Raw genomic sequence first — 19,585 nt, 5'->3', positions numbered from 1 at the left:
ATCAGGAGAAACTACACTTGAAAAATGAGACTTACAGAGGGTGCCTGACTTCCATTTTCATCTTTTGTTTTGGGGTGCGGTCGCCATGGCGGATGATGGCAATGACGCAACGCAGTTCCATCCTGGGGGAGGGGGGGTAACACAATCTAAATTTAATCTGATCAAGATATCCACATCAAGCCACAGCTAAACTCAAATAACCTCAAAACCATTACTGATCACCCATCAGCAACAACTGTCCCATGATATCACCTTGAGGGAAAAACCTGAGGATGGACAAAAAGGTCAAAAGGTCTTGTTTGAACTCTATAGTAAGTATAACTCTTCAGATTTCTTTCTTTAAAAAAAAAAACATTAAGACAGGAGAGAGAGAGAGAGTGAGAGAGACAAAGCGAGAGTGAAAGAGAAGATGACATCAAAGTTATGTCTTGTGCCTAGGTCTAAGTCACTGTAGGCCTCATGCAAGATGTAGGAGCATTCTCTTAAGTTTCTCTTATATAGTTCTCATTTGCTCATGCAAAAAGTGGGTGGGAGAAATCAATGTAGGCTTGACGAAACATTTGTTGTTGCTCACACTTGTAAAACACACATCTTGAATGTTGGATGCCATTTGTTAAGAAATTGAATAGAAGTGATAGGAATGTTCCAAAAACTCAACAGTAAGAGAAAATTAGAAGACTTTTGAAATAGTTCTTGCGTGAAAGCCAGTGTCTGAAGTATGTTTCGGGCGCATTGGCCAGTTAAGCCATTCTTAACATTTTAAATATTAGCAAAGGCTAATGGTTTGTTCACATTTTCCTTTCCAATTCCATTTCTTCTGGGCTGTATGTATTGCATTAAGACTGAATTACAGCTCTTTTCCCTTTTTTACGAACTCAAAACAATTAACACTGAAGTCCACATTGCTATTAATTTTTCAGATCAGCTTTGTCACCCCTGAGGGCCAGTGAGTTGTTAAACTGGTGTCCCAGTATGTACATTGTTCCTGATGTGGTGGGGACAATGGGGATGTCCTCAGCCTCCATAGGGATGGACCAGGGGATGTGTAACTGGGGGGCAAGTTCTCTCATCACCATGTTCCTGGAAGGGCAGAGAACTTTGGTCATAATCTTCACAATGAACAAGAGTCCATCCTTTACTGAAAAAAGGTGCAAAAATCTGTGTTTCACGTTGTTTTAAGAGGTAATTTAAAAGTTGACTCTCTTTGGAAATTCCAAAGCCTTGAGCCTGGGATGAAAGAAATAACCAAGGTTGGGATTCTCACAACAACCATGCACTAGGATCATCACTAGAAAAATGAATAACACGAAGAAATACAATAATAGGGCAAATAGGTTTAAATGCTGCCAAAGCCAGATTATAGGAAAAAAAACACTTCTATATAAAAGGCACAGTCTACTGCCTTGCTCTCTCCCTCATTGCTGCATGTGAGATCCAGTTGTCATTGTATCATATTTGTCAGTATGCAGTGTCACTAGCTGTTGATACCTTTCTGCAATGTCACCAAATCATGTACAATTATTCATCTTTGCAAGTCATCTTACTTTGATTCAGCATTTTGAAACACTTTTTAAAAGGCAATTCAGAAAAGAAGATGCTGGGGAAAGCATAACCAAACGATGCCACTGCAAGACTGCTAATGTCAACAGGGAAGCTATGTCAGGGGGATTTTTGGAGCCTTGCACATTCTCGTTCTCGTTCTCGTTCTCTCTCTCTCTCTCTCTCTCTCTCTCTCTCTCTCTCTCTCGCTCTCTCTCTCGCTCTCTCGCTCTCTCTCTCTCTCTCTCTCTCTCTCTCTCTCTCTCTCTCTCTCTCTCTCTCTCTCTCTCTCTCTCTCTCTCTCTCTCTCTCTCTCTCTCTCTCTCTCTCTCTCTCTCTCTGAGGCTTGAATTACTTTGTGTGGACATAAATCAAGAGCTACTTGGGATGTAAAGATGCCAGCTGTATCCTCTGAGCTCTCTGGTGCTGTGGATACACTACAACACAACTTTTGCAAACAAACTGAAGAAATGCAGGCAGAAAAATATCTGAAAAGCCAGCGACATTCAATCAGTTATTGATTGTTTCCTTGTTACAGTGAGTAACCTCTACAAGCAAAACTCATCAATACAGTAAAATATGGAAAACAGGTCAAATCAATATCAATAATAGCCTATATATAACTTTTTTGTGTCAAAATTAGATTATTGTGGACTAATAAAGCAGTATGGACAAGTTTCAATTCAGTATTTCAGATAAGTCAACAACCTTGACAACATCTGCTGTCCATTATCATCAAGCTGTTATTGTTATTGTGTATCGCAGGTATCACAATACTTCGTTCATTTTCATTGCCCATACAATATGGGCCCAAGCTAAATTTCCATTACATTTTTCATTATGTCATGGGGTCAGAAAGAGAGAAAGAAAGCTAAAATTAGATTAAATATATACCCAGAAATAATGACACCTACCCCAGAACTTTGGCACAGTCATCATAGTACTTCATTGAGTTTTTGACAAAGCTAAAGCCATTGACATCGCAGACAAAGGAATGGCCATTGGCTCTCAGCAGGTCAAACCCACACACCGTTTGCTGGAGGGAAACAGAGAGCTGGATCACTGCTATTATACAGTGTAAAGAGAGATACCAGAGCCAATGAACATTAGAACAACCTGCCTGTGGGGAATTGCTACACAAACTCTCAAGACACCAATGAATACCCACTTTTATATGAGTGAATCTATCAATAAATAAATGAATGAATGTTTTATTTTTGTGTTGTTCCGTTTAAATGGCATATCCTACATGGGATTATATTACAAACTGTAACAGACATACATTAAAGTAGAAAATAAAAATGAATGCATAAATTTAAAATTTAAAACATGTACTATTGGGCAAAATGTTTGCCGATTCATTCAGCGCTCCCGCTCTCTCTCTGTCGTTATGTGAGGCCTCAATCTCTATATTGCTAAAGAGGGGTAAGAACCCCCTTGATTGTGCATCTTATTGACCTATCTTGCTACTTAATACTGATGTGAAGGTACTGGCTGAAACCTTAGCTCACTGTTTAGAGACTGCTTCCAGTTATAATTTCTCCAGACCAGACTGGATTTGCCAGTTTTCAACACAGGTCTTTTTAACATTCTTAATTCTAAGCCTTTTTAGACCACAGAGGTGGTGGTATCATTTGACACAGAAAAGGCTTTCAACCGGGTGAAAAGGGACTTCTTTTTTTTCTCTTTTTTTTTTTTTACTTTAAGAAAATTTTGTTTCGGTGATAATTTTATATTCTGAGTCAGATGATTGTACTTATGCCCAAAGGCCTCAATACATACAAATGATATAATCTCTTCCTCTCTCCAGTTACACAGAGGAACTAGATACAGGTGCCCTTTAAGCCCCCTGTTCTTTGCGATAGCAATAGAACCTCTGGCCACAGCCCTGCATAGTGACCACAATGTCCATGGTATTCATAGAGACCAGGAACATAAGGGATCACTTTTTGCTGATAACCTGTTGGTTTTTGAACCTGACCCCTTGGTCTGCATCCCTAAGATCTTGACATTATTGAAGGATTTTGGGATTTTTTCCAGATATAAACTCAACTTACATAAAGTGAACTAATCCCAATTAACTCCGCGGCAGGTGAATGTCCGCTTAGTTCCCTTCTGTTCTACATTTCACCTAGCAAATTTATTTATCTTGGCATTGTTGTAACACGGAGATATAATGATCTTCTTAAATGTAACTTTCTAACTCTGCTAGGCCATATTAAAATTGATCTGAAGCGCTGGTCTGGGCTCCCTCTATCTCTATCAGGTCGTATTAATGCAGTTAAAATGAATATCTTACCCAAATTGTTATACCTCTTCCAATCTATACCAGTTTATATTGAAGAGATTCTTCTCTTCGCAAGATAAACTTATTTCATCATTTATTTTGAATAGAAAAATGCCTCAGATATCAAGCGGTCATTCAAAAACCCCAAAAAACTGGTGGAATGGCCATACCAAGTTTTCCACAATATTACTGGTCCTGTAATGTAAGGGCACTGTCCTTTTGGCAGTCTAAGTTCACAGGCACCGAAATTCCATGTTGGTTAGCCTTTGAGATGTCATCTGTCTCTCATGTGTCTTTGCACTTGCTTCTCTGCTCAGCACTCCCTCGGGCTCACCCTTTATACAAATTAACTGATAACTCAGGTATATTTGAGTCTATTAATATTTGGAAACAATTCAGACATGCTTTCAAATTTAAAGATCTCCCTATTGGTACCCCCATTACAAAAAAAAAAATCAGTATTTTGTCCCCTCTATTTCTGATGGAGCCTTTGAGCTTTGGAGACTCAATGGAATATTCACTTTGGAGGACCTATTTATTGACGATGATTTTGTGTCTTTTGATCAGCTGTCTGAGAAGTCTAATTTACCTTGAAGTCAATTTTTCAGATATTTGCAGATTCGTGATTTTACTTGATATAGTAAATTTAATCGTTTCCCAGTTCCGCCTCCAAAGACCCAACTGGACCACATTCTTGAAATCAATCCTGCTGAAAAAGGGTATATCAGTAGTAAAATTTATTATGCAATTAATACTTTCGGCCAAATACCACTTGAAGCCCTAAAAAAGTCCATGGGAGAATGATAAGTAAATGCCCATTCCAGAGGAAACTTGAGATCTAGATCTTTGGGGGATGGTGGCGCAAATTCATATTCGCAGCGGCCTCACCCAGTACCAGTGTGGGAAGATGGCGGCACGAATTACCATTTGCGGCGGCCTCACCTAGTACTGTCGATGCAGTGTCTTTGTCCATGTCTGCATCTAAGTTTTGTCTTCGTTTGTTGGCTGGGAGAGCGGCTGCTTAATAAGCTGCGAGCGCTTGGTTGGCTGCGCTGTGGGTCCAGGGGCCGCGGCCTTGCCCAGAGTTGCACCCAAGGAGGTAACACCAAGGGCAGTCTGACAGGACGTGGAAGCTGGGCAGACTAAGCTAACTGCTAGCCCATGCAGACTGGCAGTTCCGATAACACTGAGGGCGGTCTGGCGGCGGCCTCACCTGGCGCTGACTGTGGTGTTTTTGATGTCATCATGTGAAGTGCGGGGAGGTGTGTCAAGGATGTCTGGCTGGGACAGCTGGCACTGGATCGGCTGGGAGGGCTTGGTCTGCTTCATCCGATTGCCACAGGGACCATGGCCCCTGCCTGAAGCTGCGCCCGAGGAGGAAACACGGAGGGTGGTCTGACAGGACGTGTAATCAGGGCAGGCTAGGCTAACTGCTAGCCCATGCAGAGCGGTGGTTCCGACAGTCATCCTGGCTGGCGTTTGTTCTCTTGGACAGTGGTTTATTTATTTATTCATTCATTTATTTATTTTAATTTGGATATATGTGTTAGTTTGAATATGTGTGTTCTTGTAATGCTTGAATTTGTTTTTGTCTGTATGTTGCACTGCCGTGGGCTGGGGGAAATGGCATTTCATGTGTGCGAGTACATGACATGAAATAACAAATAAAGTGTTCCTGATCTAATAATTAGGTGGATACACTCCTCTATATGCACAACACATGGCAAAATCCAGTTCAAAGTAGTGCACCGCCTTCATTGGTGCAAAGAGAAATTGGTTAAAATTAACCCAGATTTAGACTGCAACATGTGACAGGTGCAAACAAGCAACTGCCAGTCTCATATATGTTCTGGTCCTGGCCGAAATTAACTCAGATCTGGCGCTCCATCTTTGAGGCCTTGGCCGCTGTTTTACGTTTCCCATTTGAATCTTCTCCTCTGAGTGCCATGTTTGGGGTCATTCCAGCTGGTGCATCTTTAAATGCTACTTGGGACAAACTGTTGACCTACACCAATGTATTAGCTAGGAGATTGATACAGTTCAAATGGAAGGAGGCCCCCCCCTACTCTCACATGTTGGATTACAGTGGTTATGCAGTTGCTAAAATTAGAAAGATTATCTATACCATGAGAGGGAGGATCTACATCCAAATTCCACTTAACATGGAAGCCCTTTTTAGATTTTGTGGAGGAGTTAGATGCTCGGTTGGTGGCTGGGGTTGATGAATGTGCAATCTAGTTCTCAACTCTTTCTCTTCTATCCTCCTTTTCCATTTTGCTTACTTATTTACTTATTTTTTTAGTTAATTTCCCCCTTTTCATTTGTTAGTTTAATTTATGCTTGTAAATTGTTTACTTTGTTCGTTTTCATTTTAGTTATTTTAATTCATGTTATTTCAGGTGGCATGCCAGGCGGGGTGGTAGTGTGGTGGAGGATGTTGTATGGGTCTGTGGGGTGGGTGGGTGGGTGGACAGTGGGTAGGGGTTGTTGTTGTGGGTGTGTTTTGAGAATTGAAAATAAACCTTGTTTAAAAACAAAACTGTGAGTAAAAAAAAAAGCATGAAACTTAAACTGTGATAATTCAAAAACTGTAAAGGACATCAGAAATCTGTATAAAAGTTTAATAGTTCAAAGTCTCGTGACCCGTTTAAAGTTTAAATGCAGTTTGTAGCTGAAAGTATGCAGAAGTAGTTGGAATTCAAAGTGGAGTATGTTTGAAGAGGATTTGAACATTGAAAGTTGAATGTAAGCACACATGTCCTTAAAGAGCTGAACATTTTGATATTTGAATTGTTTCTTAGCTGAAAGTACGCAGAAGTAGTTAAAGTCCAGAAAACTGGGAGAATAAAGAAGAAGAAGAAGATAATAAATCCTGGGAAGAACTTAAGTGTGCTAGCTTCCAGCTATCCCACTAAGTAGAATGACTACTCATCAGGTCGTAACATGTGATGTGAAAAGGTCAAGTTCCAGGGATGAAGCCTAATATCAGCAAGCTGAGATGCTATAAAACTAAATTTCTGCACATCATACAAGCAAGCAAACACTCTTTCAAGTTGGAACATCAACAACAATTTTCTTTGTTTAGAGAATCACTGATCTCAACAAAATGACATCCACTGCCATCCATAGCCTGCAACCGACTTTACAGGAAGTCATGAGACTTTGAACTATTCTACCTGTAACTATGCAGTTATCTGCAAAGAATGTCTACTTCCTGTCTGTCAGAGATGTGTTGCTGAATATGAACATTTAGGAGAGGCGAGATGGATTTAAGCCATTAGGGTGGACTTTTTTTTAATTACCCAAGACAAAAATTACTTTGAATTAAACAGACCAAATGGAATATAAAGAGTTTATTAGACTAAATAAATTGTTTGGCTCTTGTAATATTATAGTAGTAATTATTATGCAAGTATGGAAGGAAAAAAAGTTCACAGTTATTTTCAACTGTAGTCATCATCACCATCATCAACACGTTCATCATATTATCACTCCTCCTTCCAGCTCCTTTTACTTGTACCCAGTGATTACCTTGAAGGCCAGGCAGACCTTGCGGGCCACCAGTTTCTCCATGGCGGTGAGCATGACAGGGTATCGAACTTCCTTTCCCTCGCTGTCCCGCTCCACTTTACCATCTAACGCTGGGGACTTCCGCGCCTCAGCGTGGGCGTAGTCTGGACCCACTGTGTATACCTAGGGTCACCAGAGCAACAGATAGACACGCATACACAAAAAAGAAAAATACCTTAAAACCAATTGTGAAAGCCTGGAATTTTGTAAATGTCAGAAGAGAGCTGACAATTAGCATGGGCTTCAGTAAAGAAAATGCTGGAATTAATAACCATAATACATTTCATCTCAAAAGAATATAAGCATAACAGATACAAAAATAACAGGTGAAGTTACCTTACATGGAGAAACTGTAATATCTTGGGTGAGCAAGGGTTAATCAAGGTAGTCAAGTGCTAATGTATATTGGGTGATGAAGTAGTCATTTGCTGAGGCAATATACAGTTCTACCAGCCACTAACTGAGCAATCAGAGCACCTTGACATCAGTTCCATCGGTGGGCATGAACTCTTCGTAGATGTAGGATCCAGTCTTACGAACGCTGCTCTCTGGGGAGTACACACTGCTGCGGCTCCCTATCTGCAACACAGAGAGACACACCAGGCAGAGGGAATGCATGCATGAACACACACACACACACACACACACACACACACACACACACACACACACACACACACACACACACACACACACACACACACACACAATGTCAGAGAAAGACCACAATAGACAACAGAGAGATTGAGAGAGGGAAGTGGACAGATAAATTCAGACAGAGTAAGACAGAAACAGAAAGAGCAAATTAGAGAATATCAGAAAAAGAGTAAGAAACAGGGAGAGCGAGAGAATAGCAAGAGAGTAAGACAAGTCACATGACATCTTTTCCACTGTCCTCACGCAACACAAAATGCCTTCCCGTCACTCTAAACAAGAGTGTTAGCTAAATGACTAAATCTCATCTCTCATCATCAGCCGCTTCTCCGGGGTAGGGTCCCAGTGGCGGCAAGCTAAGTAAGGCACTCCAAACATCCCTCTCCCCATGGGGGATCCCAAGGTGTTCCCAGGCCAGATTGGACATGTAGTTCCTCCAGCGAGTTCTGGGTCTACCGCGGGGTCTCCCCCCAGGTGGATGTGCCCAGAAAACCTCCAAAGGAAGGCGCCCAGGAGGCATCCTTATCAGTTGCCCGCACCACCTCAACTGGCTCCTTTAGACACAAAGGAGCAGCAGCTCTACTCTGAGCTCCCTCTGGATGTCCAGGCTCCTCACCCGATCCCAGACACCCTACGGAGGAAACTCATTTCAGCCACTTGTATCAGCAATCTCACCCATTTGGTCACTACCCAAAGCTCATGACCATAGGTGAGAGTTGGAATGAAGACTGACTGGTAAATTAAGACCTTTGCCTTCCGGCTCAGCTCCCTCTTCACCACAACGGTCCGGTACAACGTTCACATTACTGCTGATGCTGCACCAATCCACTTGTCAATCTCCTGCTCCATCCTACACTCACTCATGAATAAGACCCCGAGAATTCCTTCATTTGAGGCAACAACTCATCCTCAACCTGGAGGGAGCAATCCACTATTTTCCGGTAGAGAACCACGGCCTCAGACTTGGAGGTGCTGACTCTCATCCCAGCCATTTCACTCTCAGTTGCAAACTGCCCCAGTACACACTGGAGGTCACATTCTGATGAAGCCAACAAAACCACATCATCTGCAAAGATTAGAGATGCATTTCTGAGGTTCCCAAAAAGGACACACTCCCCACCTTGGCTGCGCCTTGAGATCCTGTCCATGAATATCACAAACAGAATTGGAGACAAGGGACAACCTTGGCAGAGTTCGACACCCACCGAAAATATGTTTGACTTTGTGCCGAGAATGCGGACACAGCTCTCACTTTGGTTATACAAGGACTGGATGGGTTGTGGCAACTGCCCTGGTACCCCATACTCCCGCAATACCCTCCACAGAGTGCCCTGGGGTACACAGTCATAAGCCTTCTCCAAGTCCACCAAACACATGTAGACTGGCTGGTCAAACTCCCATGCCTCCCTCAGCACTTCCGCAAGGGTAAAGAGTTGGTCCATTGTTCCATAGCCAGGATAGAATCCGCATTGTTCCTCCTGGTTCTGAGGTTTGACAATCGCTCAGAGCCTCCTTTCCAGCACCTTAGAGTAGACTTTCTCAGGAAGGCTGAGAAATACGATGCCCCGATAATTGGAGCAGACCCTCCGATCCCCTTTTTTGAATATAAGAACCACCACCCCAGTCTGTCACTCCACAGGTACTGTCCCCGACCTCCACGCAACACTGAAGAGCCTTCAGCATCTTAGGGCAAATCTCATCCACACCCGGCACCTTGCCACCAAGGAGCTTCTTAACTACCTCAGAGACCTCTGCCAGGGATACGAGCGGGGCTTCCCCCAAGTCTTCAGACTCTACCTTCTCCAATGAGGACGTGTTAGCTGGGTTCAGGAGCTCCTCAAAGTGTTCGTTCCACCGCCCGACAACATCCCCAGTCCGGGTCAGCAGTTCCCCTCCCCAGCTGAACACAGCCTGAGTCAGGCCTTGCTTCCCTTCCTGAGTCACTGGATGGTTTGCCAGAACTTCCTTGATGCCAACCGAAAGTCCACCTCCATAGCCTCACCAAACTCTCCCCACACCCGAGTTTTTGCTTCCACGACTGCGGAAGCCGCTGCCCTTCTGGCCTCCCAGTACCCGTCTGCTGCTTCAGGAGACCCCTGGGCCAACCAAGCCCAAAAGGCCTCCTTCTTCAGCCTGATGGCTTCCCTCACCGCCAGTGTCCATCAGTGGGTTCTTAGGTTGCCACCTCAACAGGAACCGATTACCTTATGACCACAGTTCCTGCCTGCTGCATCTGCAATAAAGGCTTTGAACATGGCCCACTCAGACTCCATGTCCCTAGCCTCCCTCGGAATACATGAGAACCTCTTCCAGAGGTGGGAGTTGAAGACCTCACGGACAGGGGCCTCCGCCAGATGTTCCCAGTTCACCCTCACTACACGTTTGGGTTTGCTAGGTCTGTCCGGCAGCCTACCCCATGATCTGATCCAACTCACCACCAGGTGGTGATCAGCTGACAGCTCTGCTCCTCGCTTCACCTGAGTGTCCAAAACATATGGCCACAGATCTGATGATACGACCACTGTCTATCATCACTCCTCCGCCTAATGACTAAATTACAAGTTGAAAACGTTTTTTTTTTTTTAATGGTGAGGCCAGTCTGGGGAAACCTACCTTTCTGAAGAGCCTCTGGCTACCCCCTCCTGCTGAAGTGGGGTAGTAAATGTAGACATTGTGGTCCTCGGCGCAGACAGGTTTCTCCACAAATGGCTTAGGGAACACCTCACCGTTCACCTCCACATGGTCCTCGCCCTCCACAAGGTTACACTCTGGATTGACATAGGCCTTTTATTCAGCTGGCTGGGCAATCTTTATAGCAGTCTAAAAAACATTTTGAATGTTTGACTTTTGGCTCACTAGCCTTCCTCTCTAACCTTTGACACTTAACTGTAGATTTACCCCTCATGAGGTGTAACCCTGTAATTCATTGTCTAAGAAACCACTAGTAGATCTAAGGACATTGTTTGCATTTGCTAATGTGATACAAAAGGAAGACTTTACTGACCCTCTGGTTTGTCAGGATCTCGGTTTAACACGGCATAACGTGGCAGGTCGATACCTTCTTCCTGTAGTATACGGTACACGTCCCTCCTGACGAGAGACAAGACAAAAGTACACATGACATCCAAGAAAGAATGAGATGATGTAGGGGTGTAGGTGTGTCCGTGTGTGCATTCCACTATGGTGTTGTGATGTGTGAAGTTGTGGTTTGAACATGCCTGCATTTTGATGTAGTTGTGCCTTGTGTGTGCGCATGTGAGTGAGTGAGGTATGTTGATGTGTTGTGTGTGCAGAATGTTGAAAAGTTTATTTTGTGTTTATGGTCAACTGGAATGTATGCATGTGTGTATAGCTGATGTGTGTCTGTGTGTACGCTGTACAATCTGTCATGTGTATTTTTGATGTGTGTGTACACATCTGTGAATGTGTATGAGGTGATATGTGAAGTGTGAATGTGTCGGCCCTGTGCTGGACTGGTGGCCTGTCCATGGTGTCTCCCCGCCTGCTACCCAATGACTGCTGGGATAGGCTCCAGCATCCCGCAACCCCAATTGGGAAAAGCAGCTTGGATAATGGATGGATGAATGGATGTACATATCTGCTCAATTTGTACCTGTCCTGTATGAAGTACTGCATGTTGAGGTCATTGATGAGCAGCGGGTTTCGCAGCTGGGCATATTCTACAGCTTTGTCCAGAGGGAAACCTGAATGCATGACAACATATCATTGCAACACATCAACATGCACACACACACAAACCATCTAGTTTTCTAGTGATCCCCTGGGTTTTTGCTGACAGACAGGTGGGTATTTAAGTAAGACAGTTTAAGTAATACAGGTATTTAAATAAGACAGTTGTAACAGTATACAGCATACTGTGTTGAGATATGTTCCTGTGACTATGCAATCTTTCTAACATTTGGTATTTCATCTTATGTGACAAACTCCATTCCTCTGGTATTCCAATAAGACGAAAAACAAAGACTAAGGCTGATGGTAGATATTCAAAGAAGGTTGAATAAGTTCACCTGGATACAGCGTTTAATGGTCGCACCCATATCTGCACATGCACCTGGTCGTTGGTTTCAGTCATTACGCATCTGTTGCCATCTTACAATACTGTGATTGCAACATTCCCAAATCCTCTGTGAATAGTACACATGGCCTTTGAAACTCTAGTTAATGGTCACAACCACATTTGCATATGAAACTGGTCGCTGGTTTCAGTTGTTGTGATACTGTATTGTTTATAAGGGGTGGGGATACCTGCAGTCAGTTTAGACTGAAGAGGTCACTTAGATGAGTGATGAAACGTATCTGTCAAAAAACGTTGTATCCATATGAACCGATTCAACCTTCTTTGATTTTCTTACTTGGATTATTGAGCATGCAGCAAGACAGTCATTGCAGATACAATTCAACTCTGCTCTGGTGTTTAATACTTAACACATACACTGATACAGAGACATGCGCAAATATCTATTTCATAATATGAAGCGGTATGAAAAATCATTTTTAATTATTGTTATTATAAGCATTATTATTAATGGTATTTTTCTTATTATTGAAACAAATGCCCTGCTACTTGTGTCAATTATGCAGGTAAGGACAACAGCTTTAGATTGTGGGTAGTTGCTTTCTGGTTTTTAATCTACAAGTGTTATGCCTGCCATTAGGACACACAGCCACATTTACAGTAATTACTGTGAAAATTATTTCTTCATTGACAACTTTTTACTACGAAGCTCATTTCTCTTGACATTTGACAGCATCGTTACCTCTGGTTGCTTCATGTCTAATTATATCCCAGTATGTACCCATTTACAGCCACAACAACCCTTATACAGACTAAACATTTACTCTCAGGGACATGATTTCTATCAGAAGGCTTCTTCAACCTTGTTATATATTAACAACTGCTGTGTACCATGTATGGAAATATTAGCCAGCTGTACCACCAACTGACGGTCTAAGGAGTACAAGACTGATGAGACTAAGCCTATGGTCTGAGCTACACTGTACAAGTCCCGTCTCACTTGAAATAGAAGAAGTGGAAAACTGTACAGAGTCACACTGTGGCAAACAAACTGTGACTCAAATAGATCACTCAGACATTGTGGGGGAAGGAAAGAGGAGTTTTACTGAATGTGTGCCTGCATTTCTTGTTAGTCATTTTACTGGTGGCACTGTGTTTTTTTTTTTTTTTTTACGCTATCCTTTCTTGGTGCCATTTGGAATATGGTGGCGCGAACTCACGTTTTCAGCGGCTTCACCCAGTACTGACTATGCAGTATCTTTGTCCATGTCTAAGTTTGTGTCATCGTGTGAAATTTTTTTATTTTGATCTTCGATTTTTTTTAAAAAAAATTTTAAAGGCTGGGAGAGCTGCCATTGGATCAGCTGAGAGAGCTTGGTCTGCTGCATCCTGTGGGCCCAGGGACCACGGCCCTGCTCGGAGCTGCGCCCGAGAGGAAACACCGAGGCGGTCTGGCAGCGGCCTGACTAGCATCAACTGCACAGTGTTTTTGTCTGCGTCTGCATTTGTGTCGTCGTGTGGAGTGCGGGGAGGTGTGTTGAAGGTGTCTGGCTGGGAGAGCAAGCATTGGATTGGCTGAGGGAGCCTGGTCTGCTGCGTCCGGTGGGCCCAAGGACCACGTCCCTGCCTGGAGCTGCGCCGATGAGGAAGCTCCAAGGGCAGTGTGACAGGACACGGAAGCGGGCCAGGCTAAGCTAACTGTTGGCCCATGCAGACCGGCAGTTCCGACAGTGATCCTGGCTGGCTTTCATTCTCTGGACAGTGGAATTTTTGGACTGTGTTGCACTGAATGGACTGTGTTGTTAACTGTTTGTGTTTTTTTTTCCTTTGTTCTCTCCGTTTTTGTATGTTTTTGGTGGTGTCGTTTTTGGAAATTTTGGATATGTGTTTTTATCTTTTGTGTTGCACTGCTGTGGGCTGGGTGAAACGAAATTTCGTTTCTTTTGTGTATGCAAATACATGATAGAAATGACAATAAATTGTTCCTGATTCCTGATTTCATCCTTTGCGGCAACTGATAATGCTGACTACAAAGGATTCCAAACCAATTCTACTGCATTCATCCATAAATGTCCTTGCATTAAGAGTGTTCATTAAATGCCTGAAAATAAAAATGTGCAGCTGTGCACATGGATGACTTGATGTTATTTGAAAGAAGAGGTGCATTTTGTGTGTTATAACATGTTAAGATTACACGCCAAGCTAGTAGACAGTCACTGGTCAATGCCAGACAGGCTGGTGTGGCTTAAGGGGGACTGGCATCACGCAAAAGGTGATGAGCGGCTCTGGCATGAGGAAGCAGTGTCCTCTACAAATCCAATACGTATTTTTGCCCTCCTGAATGAAGCCACAGCACCTCTCTGAAACCCTTGTTCTTTGATGAATCAACAGGTAAGTCAGGCTTCCTGGGGTGTCGACAGCCGTCTTGGATCTGGATTTCCCACAACGCAAACGGACGTGAGTTGTGCTATGCCATATGAAGCAATGTTCATAAATGCAAAAAATGTTTACCTTTGGAATGGAACGAAATAAGGCAATCGCAGAGGGGCCAATTTTCCACAGGCTGCTCCAAGATCACCTCCTCGGGGAAGATTACCACGTCAATGTAGTCGAACTTGCACAGCCGTTCCAGGATCTGGGTCATGGGCTTGGACTTGGACTTCTTCATCATTGCACAGATGCCCACCACAATCTGACGCTCAGGTGGCTAGAGGTGGGTCAGGGAGAAGGAAGAGGGTGAAAGAAAGAGAGAGCAAGAAAGAGGTTGGTGACAGGGATTTGACGATTTAAGTGTTAAGGGAAAGAAGAGCTGAAGAAAGACGGGGAGAGTTGTGCATCAAAACAGTCTAGTCAAGTGACACTTGATCATGTACCAAGTAGGGCCATGTGCCAAGTTTTCATTCCAACCGAACACTACACCAGCTGATTTCAATGTTTATTCCTCCCCAGTCTGGCTGGAGGTGTGTTAAGCTGTGAAATCAGCTGGGGTAGTGCTGGTTTGGAATGAAAACCTGCATACGCATGGCTCTCCATGGCACCTGAGTGAGTATCACTGATCTAGCGGCAAGACACCCTTCAAAAAGGACACAGTTTCAATTTCCTATCAAACGCCACCTCGCATCAGAACAGAAAAATACACCCTTACTTGCTCCGTTTGCATCGGATAACAGCGTCCACTTAATGACAACTGTAATTAAAAAAAACCATTAATAATAAGAGAGTCACACAGATAGATAATAAGTTGGAGAGGCAACACAGCTGTATCAGAGGTCCTTTTATAGTAGCACTCGGTAGCAAGACACTGCAGACTGGATTCCTTAAAGTTCTTCATTCACTGCGTTGTCCTCATTCACATCCCTGTCTTCATCTAGTTTTGCTATATTCTGTTCTCTCTCTTTCTCAAACCCTCTCTCTCCCCTTTTAAATAATTCATACTCACTGTGGTTCCACATTCCAAAGGCTCTAAACTGCCCTTTCCCTCTGTACATTCGACTGCACACTACACAAAATGAATGCAAGGCCAGAATCTACGGAATATCTGAGAGATGACTTAATAAATGATAATTATAACTACATAATACTAAAGTGATATATTTGATCAAGCTACTTTCTAATCCATTACAAATGCAGATCAGATGGTCTCCATGTCTTTTATCAATTCTCAAACTGTTAATAAAATGTTGAAATGGGGAAATTTGTCTATAATCAGATTGCCACGCACAGATCGCACCTTTCTTTGATAAGGCTTCTAGTGTCCGAGCTGAGTCATTTGTACAATGCTGTCCCTGGCCTATAATGACTAAAATTACCATTAAAATTTGCATCTGTTCAAATATGGATAATTCAAATAGGTCTGGCTTTGAATGTGATTTCATGAGACAATTGAAGAAAATAGGCACTCCTTACCGAATCATCCTCCTCATCTTCCATGTCTCTTTCCCTTAGGAACACGTCATTCTTCGGGCTTCCCCTCCATTCCCATCCATCTGCTCCTCCTCCAATGCAGGCCTCTGACATCATAAAACCTTCAGTAACATGGCTGCTCTGTGTGGCTCCACCCGGCAGGTTATTTACAGGTAAAAGGGAGAGAGGGATTATGGGGGACCAGACCAGACCAAAGCGGAGCTGACCCAATTATCCGTGGGACACTGTGAATGAATGGCTGATATTTGAGTCTGGTGGTGTCACTGAGTTGGTTGTGTGTGGCACAGAGGGCTGAGCTCTACGTGTGCATGCCCAGGATGAGGTAGTTTGAAAAAAAATGAGATTATACCTTGAGTTATAACAGGGAGCCAACACTTCATGTGTTGCAAGAGTGTATCTTAGTGTGTATTTGAGGTAGACAGTCAGAAAGCTAACTTTGTGTGACTTGAGTGATGCTCCCTGTGTCAGGAGAGAGATGTTCTGGTTCTAAACATTGCCCAGATCTGGCACTGCTTCTTCGCAGCGGGAGCTTCACATACGAGCTTCGGACACCATTATTCCTGCGATGGGAGAAGAAGAAACAGTTATTATCAACTTTGAATTGATTAATCATCTAAATCATGACCGTGATGCCCAATACAGGAAAACAAGAATAAAAAAAAGTCGTGTTTTACTGTTTGCCAAGTAAGTTTGCACATCAACTGGAACTTGATTTGGTGGAATGCTTGCAAACCTGTCCTATCAGTGTTCACACAGTATTGCACCAGAGTATTTCAACAGTTAACAGTTGCAGTACTGAACAATAGTGAAGCAATCTTACTTCAACACAATGAATAGCCGGCTTACTGATCACTTCAATGTTGTCACATCTACTGATTCTTAAAAGAGCCGCAGAGTTGTAATAGTATATATATATATATTTATATATAGATATATATATATATAGATATAGACACACACACACACACACACACACACACATCCTTGTGGGGCCCCCCTCACTGACTACATTCATTCCCTAGCCCTTAACCCTAACCATCATAAATACTACATGCCTAAACTTAACCCTTACCCTAACCTTAACCTAATCCTAACCTTAACCCCAAAACCAAGTCCTAACCCTAAAACACACCCTTTTCCTCATGGGGCCCCATAAAATACCCCCACAAGGTATGTGGTTTCAGGTTTTTAGAAAAACAAGCGCGCGCCCACACGCTCACACACACACACACACACACACACATGCTCAAATCTGTTGGTGCCTTTACAGCTCATTGAAATAAAGTTTCATTCCTCCTGAATAGTGATGACATTAAAAGCTACTTTGTCATGTGTACTTGTATGCATTTGGTATGTCATACAACAAAGCAAAGAAGCTGTGAAATCAGATGAATTACTCTTATTCTACAAAGATATTCTAAAGTGGCCTGGACACATTTGTTGGTAGCCCTTAGAAAAGATAATAAATCACTGGATTATAATGATATTTCAAACTAATTACTTTCTTTAATCAGTATCACATGTCTCCAACCTTGTTATCAGTCATTCAGTGTAATTAAATGGAGAAGAGTAGTCACTGTGCTGTTGGGTATCATTGTGTTCACCACAACAAACATGGATCAGAGAAAGCAAAGGAGAGTGTTGTGTGAGGAGACCAGAAAGAAAATAATAGACAAGCTTGGTAAAGGTAAAGGCTACAAGACCATCTCCAAGCAGCTTGATGTTCCTGTGACAACAGCTGCAAATATTATTAACCCACTTGAGGTCAATGGAACTGTAGCCAACCCCCCTGGATGTGGCCGCAAGCGGAAAATCGACCCCAGATTGAACAGATAGTGCGAATAGTAGGAAAAGAACTAAGGATAACTACACAACATATACAAGCTGAACTTCAAGGCGAAGGTACGTCAGTTTCTGATTGCACCATCTGTCGCTTTTTGAGTGAAAGTGGGCTCCATGGAAGAAGACCCAGGAGATCTCCACTTTTGAAAGATAAACAAAAATCAGACTGGAATATGCTGAAATGCGTATTGACAAGCCGCAATCCTTCTGGGAGAATGTCCTTTGGACAGATGAGTCAAAACTGGAGCTTTTTGGCAAGTTACATCAACTCTATGTTCACAGACAAAAAAATGACGCTTCCAAAGAAAGGAACACCATACCGACAGTGAAACATGGAGGAGGCTCAGTTATATTTTGGGGCTGCTTTGCTGCACCTGGCACAGGGTGCCTTGAATCTGTGCAGGGCACGATGAAATCTCAAGACTGTCAAGGCATTCTGGAGTGAAACGTACTGCCCAGTGGTTCTCAGGGGTCACCACAGCTGATTTTAACGTTTCCATCGGTACCCTGTGAGGACACAGCACCAATGGCGGCCGTTGTTAACCCGGGCCTCAACCGATCCAGTATGGTCTTGTCAATCCGTATAATGAATTGGCAATATTTTATGTCGAATGCCCTTCCTGACACAACCACTAACCCTATGGACAGGGGCACAGGTAAAGCGCTGGATGCCATCCCAGTATTCATGTACTTGCACCCATGCCTGTCGCCTGAAATTTGAGCACCTCTCTCTCTCTCTCTCTCTCTCTCTCTCTCTCTCTCTCTCTCTCTCTCTCTCTCTCTCTCTCTCTCTCTCTCTATACATATATATATATATATATATATATATATATATATATATATATATATATATATATATATACATACATTATCCAAACTGCTTATCCTGCTCTCAGGGTTGCAGGGATGCTGGAGCCTATCCCAGCAGTCATTAGCCGGCAGGCGGGGAGACACCCTGGACAGGCCGCTAGGCCACCACAGGGCATATCTATATATATATATACATATATATGGCTTTTGACTCATATTATGACCAACACACAGCTGCTACTTCTCTGCAGCTTGTTTAAGAGTTGGTAGATGTGGCAACCATGAAATGATAAGTAAACTGGCTATTCACTCAGTTTGTTGAAGTTAAATTACCTCACAGTTGTTATGTACTGCAACTGTTAACTGTTAAAATACTCAACTGGTGCAATAAATGAAGTACAGATTACCATATATTCTTCTATTATTTATATTATTGCTGCAACCATTCTTTTCTTTTTTTTCTTTTTGAATTTTCCCCCTTTTTCTCCCCAATTGCATCCGGCCAATTACCCCACTCTTCCGAGCCATCCCGGTCGCAGCTCCACCCCTTCTGCCGATCCAGGAAGGGCTGCAGACTACCACATGCTTCCTCCGATACATGTGCAATCACCAGCCACTAACTTTCACCTGACAGTGAGGCGTTTCGCCAGGGGGACGTAGCACGTGGGAGGATCATGCTATTCCCCCCAGTTCCCCCTGAACGACCAGAGGAGGCGCTAGTGCAGCGACCAGGACACATACCCACATCCAGCTTCCTACAAGTAAACACGGCCAATTGTGTCTGTAGGGACGCCCAACCAAGCCGGAGGTAACACAGGGATTTGAACCGGCAATCCCCATGTTGGTAGGCAATGGAACAGACCACCACGCCACCCGGACACCCTGCTGCAACCATTCTTTAATATGAATATGTAGCGGTAATA

General features: G+C 43.2%; 1 protein-coding gene across 1 annotated transcript in view; it reads right to left on the bottom strand.

The window, feature by feature from the left end:
* Window positions 1-16,111, bottom strand: part of ppip5k1b (diphosphoinositol pentakisphosphate kinase 1b) — a 78,055-nt gene extending 61,944 nt beyond the window's left edge. The window contains exons 1-10 of the mRNA XM_056282589.1: window positions 15,993-16,111; window positions 14,598-14,793; window positions 11,664-11,754; window positions 11,055-11,140; window positions 10,664-10,818; window positions 7,874-7,975; window positions 7,358-7,519; window positions 2,454-2,575; window positions 979-1,080; window positions 36-122 (exon numbers count right to left, since the gene is read on the bottom strand). Of these exons, the coding sequence (XP_056138564.1) occupies window positions 36-122; window positions 979-1,080; window positions 2,454-2,575; window positions 7,358-7,519; window positions 7,874-7,975; window positions 10,664-10,818; window positions 11,055-11,140; window positions 11,664-11,754; window positions 14,598-14,793; window positions 15,993-16,106 (1,217 nt within the window). The 5' untranslated portion in view covers window positions 16,107-16,111. The remainder of the gene's footprint in view (window positions 1-35; window positions 123-978; window positions 1,081-2,453; window positions 2,576-7,357; window positions 7,520-7,873; window positions 7,976-10,663; window positions 10,819-11,054; window positions 11,141-11,663; window positions 11,755-14,597; window positions 14,794-15,992) is intronic.
* Window positions 16,112-19,585: the final 3,474 nt, after the last annotated feature.

This window comes from Lampris incognitus, chromosome 6, assembly GCF_029633865.1.
Source record: "Lampris incognitus isolate fLamInc1 chromosome 6, fLamInc1.hap2, whole genome shotgun sequence".
NCBI classification, from domain to species: domain Eukaryota; kingdom Metazoa; phylum Chordata; class Actinopteri; order Lampriformes; family Lampridae; genus Lampris; species Lampris incognitus.
This window is presented reverse-complemented; position numbering and strand designations above follow the sequence as displayed.